Source organism: Mytilus edulis, chromosome 6 (genome assembly GCF_963676685.1).
Source record: "Mytilus edulis chromosome 6, xbMytEdul2.2, whole genome shotgun sequence".
NCBI classification, from domain to species: domain Eukaryota; kingdom Metazoa; phylum Mollusca; class Bivalvia; order Mytilida; family Mytilidae; genus Mytilus; species Mytilus edulis.
Genome location: NC_092349.1, coordinates 75,414,291 through 75,421,901, shown reverse-complemented (window position 1 = coordinate 75,421,901; position 7,611 = coordinate 75,414,291). Strand labels below are relative to the sequence as shown.

Below are 7,611 nucleotides of genomic sequence, written 5' to 3'. Positions count from 1 at the left end.
TAGCATTATAATACTTCAATATGATTCCAATCAGTTATACAACCAAGTTTACTTCACCATGTTATGCATAAGAAAATGTCTGTACTTATTTAGTCAGGATATTTTCTATTCGTTTGATGTGTTTGAACGTTTGATTTTGTTATTTGATAAAGGACTTTCTATTTTGAATTTTTTACGAGTTTGACATATTTGTAATTTTACTTTACGTTAAATTTAGTGTGATAGGATAATATGCGAAGGCCAACTTACTCTATTCAATGGCTCAGCGGGAGATGATGATGGATCAAATTCTAATTCAAGTTTACAATAAAATGTGACTTAAAAAAATGATTTTTATTTAGTCACCATACAACATACAACCATGAATGTGCAATACACTAATGAAATTTTGAAAATAAAAATCCTACAAAAGAACAATACAATGATCATAACAAAAACCTGTAACATTGACGTAAGATTTTGCTAGGATGGCAAATAAGCTTGTGAAGAGAATAAAGACTAGTTTTGCAAATAATTAGCATATCAAGATTAATATGAAAGTGTAGTGTGTGTAAACCAGACCACCTGGTCTTTTTGATTATAATAGAACCTTACCTGATTGTCCCATCCAAGATAAGACCATTTCGTTCTGAGCCATACGTGAATGGTAATGTAAATGAATACAAAAATGCTCCAGATTCACTTTTCGATTATGTTACTGTTGCAAATAGGACCAGTTCTGTCGCAGGAAAATGCCAATCACACAGAAACACGTCTACAGAGACTGGAGATACTTCTCGACAGACAACAGTCTATAAACAAGGAACTTCAAACGGAAATTAGCGAATGTAAATCGATGAAAGGTTTGGATTAAATCATAAAGCAGTAACTTTATTGCTCGTTTTTGAATAGCTGGATATTCCAAAAACGTGTAATTACTCAATCATTTTACCTAAAATACCGGTGTTCGAAAATGATGAAATTGAATCTAACGATACTTTTTAGAGACATAAACGTTAAAATTCTTCTTCTGGTACCTTTGAATTTTTGACGAAAAAATTTGCCTAGTTTACTTTCAATGAGATAATTGCTCTTTATTAATACTTCCGAAATATCAAATACAAATATGGGTATCAGGCCTTATATTTTTCAAATTAAAAAAAAGGTTGGAAATTCAATATAATTATCTGTCCTTGTTTTGATGGGAATTTTTGCAAGAATTTTTAGAAACACCTAATGACACTTTTCAGTAGTTTAATCGTAAATGTAAAATGTAAAAGTTTTACATGTCTCTGTTGTATTTTGAATGGAACTAAGATATTGTTACACCAAACAGTTTTCGATTTATCATGTATAAACAGGTAAGTTAAAATACCTAATTGTGTATAATATGCATAAACGCCCAATTTAAGTTTGTTTTCATATGGCATGTTCCAGATACGAAAAGACAAAATCCTCCAACTGCAGTGGCATTTTCAACACAACTAACAACACATTTAACTGGACTAGGCCATCATGCAGCAGTTATATTTGACAAGGTAAATCAATATTTTTTGCACAGTTGACGTTTGTATTGGTTATACAAATTGTAACTTAAAGATTGTTAATGGTTTCACACCAAAAAAAAAGTTAACAAACATTCCAATACCAATATCGGTTTATTTATCACACCTTATCTATCGTGCCTAGCACGATATGTGAGGTAAACGAAATTAACAAAAAAGCGTTTGTTTATACTGTATGTTGATGTCCAACAATAGACAGATCAAACATAGTTTGACTTTATTTACTTATGACTTTTGTTTTGGATTTATTGTAATTATAACATTCTAATGAAACTAAGATATGTGTCTTGGTTAACAATAAGTTCATCTGGCCTCAACATCTGGCGTAGGCGTGCGTAGAATATTTTTCGGCCTTGCTCGTCATGAAATGACATGTTTTAGGGCATACGATACAGTTTAATTAATAATTGATAAATGAATGATATCCAGCTCAAATGTATTCTGAATTGATGTGTACGTGTGTATGTATGTAAAAACAACATAAGTTAGTTTAAAAAAGACAAAATTTTCAGATACAATGTGTTGTAAATTAAGAGAAAATAAATAGATAAGACATCGACTGTTAATCTTTTTGTTACATTCTGATTATACAATATACAAGTATGAAAAAGATAAACGAACCATAAATTGCATTTTGTTTATTAACAGTGACTTCACGCATAATAAGTAATAGGATAAACTTGATAGGGAAGAAATTACATATATTTTAAATTCTTTTTTTGTAATAACGAATAAAAATTTGTCAACAAGAAGTTTTGACTTAACTTCCAAAATATTTATTGGAATTGTTTTCAAATCTTTTATTTTTGTATCTAAGGCAATATAAAGTGTGGACGTCAAAATGCAACACACGTATTGACTTTATACAGAAAGTTCTCCCTTTCAAATCATCAATTGATTCAATTTTAATACATGGATGCAAAGTATTAGTAACATAAGTTCTCAAAATACAACAAAAGATTACATTCTGATTGGTAAAGTGGAATTGTTTTTAAAAGCTTTGAGATGAACTGTGGTATATAGCAGATATGCGATTTCCCCACCACCACATTCCAACACCACTATTATCATGTAAAATATTTAGATCAGTTAAGGGATGGTTTATTCAGTGCATTAATAGTATTCACCAGATAACCATTAATCTGATATTCATGTAATTTTGTCACGTGTGTATGTTTTGAAGGTTAGTCCAGAAATACATCTTCTGTGCATTGAACTCATAACATACGTCTTTGTTGCTATTAGAATATCATCATTGAAGGCTATGGATCACTGAAGAATCGCCGATTTCTAATCAACGAAAAAGGAATATTGTCCAATTTATTATGTGTGTTTGCATTTGGAAATTATCTAATATAAAGGTCCAATCGTTAACAAACAGTGATGATTTTTTATTTGTGATTAATGAGTGAGTTGATATAAATAAGTTTTTGTATTTATAGAATTGGGAAATCTTAATAGTTCACATATATCATCCTATATATGCAGGGATTGATAAGTTTTGATTTGAAAATTGGCATTTGTTATGAGGATACTTTCACATTATCATGTTGTGAATAGTAATAATGTCATGCCATTTTGATACCATGGTCCAGTTTCTGACTAGGCACTTATCAGTCCAAAACGACACTGTTCATTGAGTCATATTATACACTTTATCATGTTTACATAAATTTCAGATTTATATAATAACAGATTTATTTAATAATATAAATGTGCCGAAGATTACGCTATATTTTCAAATTAGAATATCGACCGGACGAATTGCATTTGTGAAACAACATAAATGTCTATAAACGACGCGTTAATGTCACTTGGTGAGCAATTATTACCAGATACATCTTGGAGGAACTGATAATAATCCTTGAATTGAGTTCGAAAAATTTTACGCTCCAATTCAGTTAACAAATGCTAAATGACTAACATTTAGATAACCTGATGGAAGAGTAAAATGATAATCAGACCTACATGTATAAACATTTAGTTGACATTGATTACGTTATAGGTATTAGTTAAGATAAATACTTACAATCGTTTTACGAGATGATATGATGCATCTACGGGTAAGATAAAGTCACTAATCTTAACTTTACGCTTCATTTGCTTCGACTTAATTTTACATGCGAGTTCTTAATGAAAATTAGTAGATATCATGCACGTATTATTAATAAGTACCATCTTGCATTTTAACTGAGTTTTACCACCTACCGCGTAAAGTAATCATATTGACACGTTAGGCTGCTATTTGTATTGAGTTTAACGTTTAGTTCATGTCTCATGGTGCCAAGTGATCAAGTGATGTAAGGGCGTTGTGAGTTTTGAAATTGTTGATAACTTCTGGTGTTTTAAGATATATCCTAATTTTACTACAGTGGATAACTACCTAACGTGTTCGTTAAATAACAGCACAATTCGTAGAAAAAAGTATGACAAATAGAAGCATTTGTTCTACTTTCATGATCACTGACCAAGTTTGCTCAATGATATCTATAAAGAATAATGAAATGCAACTGGTAAGAGGAATAGAAATAAATATTAAACAACAAAAGGCCTACTAAGATCATTTGTATAAGTAAAATGCTGAGCCGCAATTAGACTTATATGACGATAAAAAAAAATTCTTGTATGTCTAACCGCCACATCATTGATACAAAACAATTAAAACAATAAATGTTTGAATGCTTTAATTGTAGCTGATGTTAATATTCATAAATACAATTATTACTTTTAACATCCCTTTTGAATACATAATATATAGGTTATACTGGATACAACGTCTTCGTACAATAATGGCGATGGTGTATTTGTAGTTCCTATTAGTGGTTTTTACGTATTTACTTGGACGGCATCGGTAGGAATGAATGATTGGCAAAATACAGAGTTGGTCGTAAACGGCACTCCATATGCATACACCCAAGTGGACTCAGGAACTGGTAGTGACTACGGTAGTGGTACACAAATTGTTGTCCTAAAGGTAATGACACATTTTTGGTAAAGATAACTTATATACAATATAACTGATTGTAAAGTTGCATGTGACATATACAGAATTTCGCCAAAATGGTGAAAAGGGGCTATCTAAAGAAAAAATAACTGAAACTATTAGGCGAAAAACGCAATTTTTTATATATGTTTTTTTAGTGTGTTAGAAAGTTTTGTAATAAATCAATACAACAAAACAATGAGAATGGAAATTAGTAATATATCAAAGAGACAACAACCCTACCAAAGAGCAGATAACAGCTGAAGGCCACTAATGGGTCCTCAAAGCAGCCACAAATTTAAAAGGCCAAGTACGAAGTTGAAGTGCACAAACTACCAAAAGTTACCAATACTTTTTTTCTTATGTAGTCAAATCATCTTTTCAAATTGAAGATATTTTAATATTAGTAAAATGCATGTATCATGTGTATATGGCATCGCTATATATATACTTTGAAGTCGGATAGTTTCAATAATGGTATCGGAAAAAATATTTAAAAATTTGGGGTATAAGTAAGTTTTCGGTTATATACAATACATGAATAAATACACGAAGAATCTCTAAAAATCCCACTTTACCTCAAAGGAATATGTGAGTTTTTGCAATCACTTTAGTCTAGCTGTTGCCTGAAAATTTGTAAAAGATAATCATGTGTCACACCTTTTGGTCTAGTACTAACGAAGTTCACCTGAATGTCCATTAGGGAATCTTGATTACATGTGTATCCATCAACATAAATGTATAAATGTCGGTTTTTTTACAACATAATTTGCAGTAAATTGTAGACAACTACTCTTTTATAACCAGTTTCACAGTGATAGGTTATTATCATGATAAAATTAATATGCTCCTAAAAGTAGAACACATGTTGTTGAATTTTTATTTTATATACTCTTTTGAAATAGGTAAACAAAAGTGACCACGTATGGATCAGAACGGCGAATATAGGAAGCGGAGTCGTGGACGGCAACACATTTGATACATATTCGGGCTGGATTTTGTTTCCAATGGAATAAATTGAAATTTGACAATTATTAGATTGGTTAATGTATTCATTCTACATTTTTATAATTTTCATGCCATCTGTATACTCAGTGTCACCTGTATTCCGTTATTAATTCAAGCATATATATGTAGGTTGGGATAATCCTTCGTTTAAACATAAGTTTTCATTGAGTTCACTGTTTTCACAGTGTGTATGTAAATATGCTTTAACTGTCAGATGCTAATGGCTATGTGCATTGTGTCTTGAACATGTTAGATTTTATCAACTGTCTCAAAATTTTCACACCATAGGAAATAGGTCTATTGGTTGAAACAGTTCATACACGTAAGCAAACTGCGGAAACAAACTCAACAAAACTTTCACAAATTTATACTTTTAAGCAAGACAGATATAATTAAATTAATCCACGTAGAAATAGATTTCTGCGCAAGAAATACATTGGAAAGTAAAAATAGCAAAAATACCGAACTCCAATGAAAATTCAAAACAAAAATGCATTTAAAAAATAGCAATATCAAAAGCACTGATACACCGAACAAATGGAAAGCAACTGTCATATTCCTAACGTGGTACATTCATATCTTATATTGAAAATGGTGAACTATACATATATTATAGCTTGGTTAACGTCTCACTTGAAATGCAGTCGCATTTAATTTAATTATATTGACAGAAATATATGTGCAAAAGCAGCCCTCAGTATAGTAATATAGTCTTAATTATTATTCACACAAAGACAACACAATACCATACTTACTATTAAAAGACAAAGCAAATAGGCAAAAATGAAATACGAATACAAAATTAACAATAACACAATGGCACGATAAAGTGTAGTACACAGAAATGTACTTATCAGTTAAGGTTAAACATGTACAAGGGAAAACAAAAAAGAACAATGTAAAACAATGATAACCAACGTCAATACCTAGAATCTTTACCTTATGACTTTCATCTATTACTTGTGAAATTGATACGGTTATTGAACCTTCCGGTGATTTACAAAAAAAATAGACGAGACTTTCTTTGACTTAACCATGTTTCACCAACTTTCTTTTGAGATATTTGACTCATAAGGGGAAAAAGTAATTTTCTAAATGTCGAGCACAAAACTGTAATTATGAAAGCTTTCTATGTTAAGACATTTTCCATTTTTTTTAAAGGAAAGCCCGTTAGCGTCATTCCAAGCCTCTTGATATAAAAGTTATAAGTTATCATAAAATGATCAATATCATTACCTTATTTGCATTTCATCTTACCTGTCTTGCTTAGACCTTTCCTATTTACCAAGGGTTTAAACAAGGGATGTTAACGAGTACTCGAGTAGTCTTGTATGATTTTTAATTTTAGTTTCTAGTGTATAGTTTGGAGTTTAGTATGACGTCCATTATCACTGAAATAGTAACAGAATTGTTTAGGGGCCAGCTGAAGGACCCCTCCGGGTGCTAGAGTTTCTCAGTGCATTGGAAACCCATTGGTGGTCTTCGGCTGTTGTCTGCTCTATGGTCAGGTTGTTGTCTCTTTGACACATTCCCCATTTTCATTCTCAATTTTATTAATATATATAATTGTCAAAAAAAAAAGGAACAAAGCAATCAACATTGTGTTATAATCTTAATCACTATAAAAACAAACATACAAACGTATATGTTACAAAAAATCACAAAAAGGCATATAGACAGAGCACATACGCAAAAATGAAAGACAAGAAGACAAAAAATTTCAATATCATGATAACTTAATGACGAGATGTATGTACAGAGCCACGTTATATGTATCAAAGAAACACACAAAATAAAAAGCAATAATAAAATAATTATCAAAGAACAATAACACAATGACTGGATAAATAAGTACAGAGTCACGTCTAAATGAGCATTTATTTATAGTACAACATTACTAAGACTGTTATCTAGTCCTAAATAATACTGTTAAGGGTTTTATTTCCATAAGACAACGATCCACAAGATGTAAAAATGGTCCAATTTTGTTTGTCATTTATTAAATGTTTTTTTCGAGCGAGTGCTCGGATGTCACTCGGTATATCTAACAAGTACATATACTATTACTCGATTAGT

At 30.8% G+C, this 7,611-nt stretch overlaps 1 protein-coding gene across 1 annotated transcript; it reads left to right on the top strand.

Annotated features, from left to right (window-relative positions):
- Positions 1-606: 606 nt before the first annotated feature.
- On the top strand, positions 607-5,587 carry LOC139528425 (cerebellin-3-like). Its single transcript, XM_071324394.1, has 4 exons — positions 607-842; positions 1,417-1,517; positions 4,303-4,518; positions 5,433-5,587. The coding sequence occupies exons 1-4, from the start codon at positions 656-658 to the stop codon at positions 5,541-5,543; spliced, it is 615 nt and encodes a 204-aa protein (XP_071180495.1). The 5' UTR covers positions 607-655; the 3' UTR covers positions 5,544-5,587.
- The last annotated feature ends 2,024 nt before the right edge of the window (positions 5,588-7,611 follow it).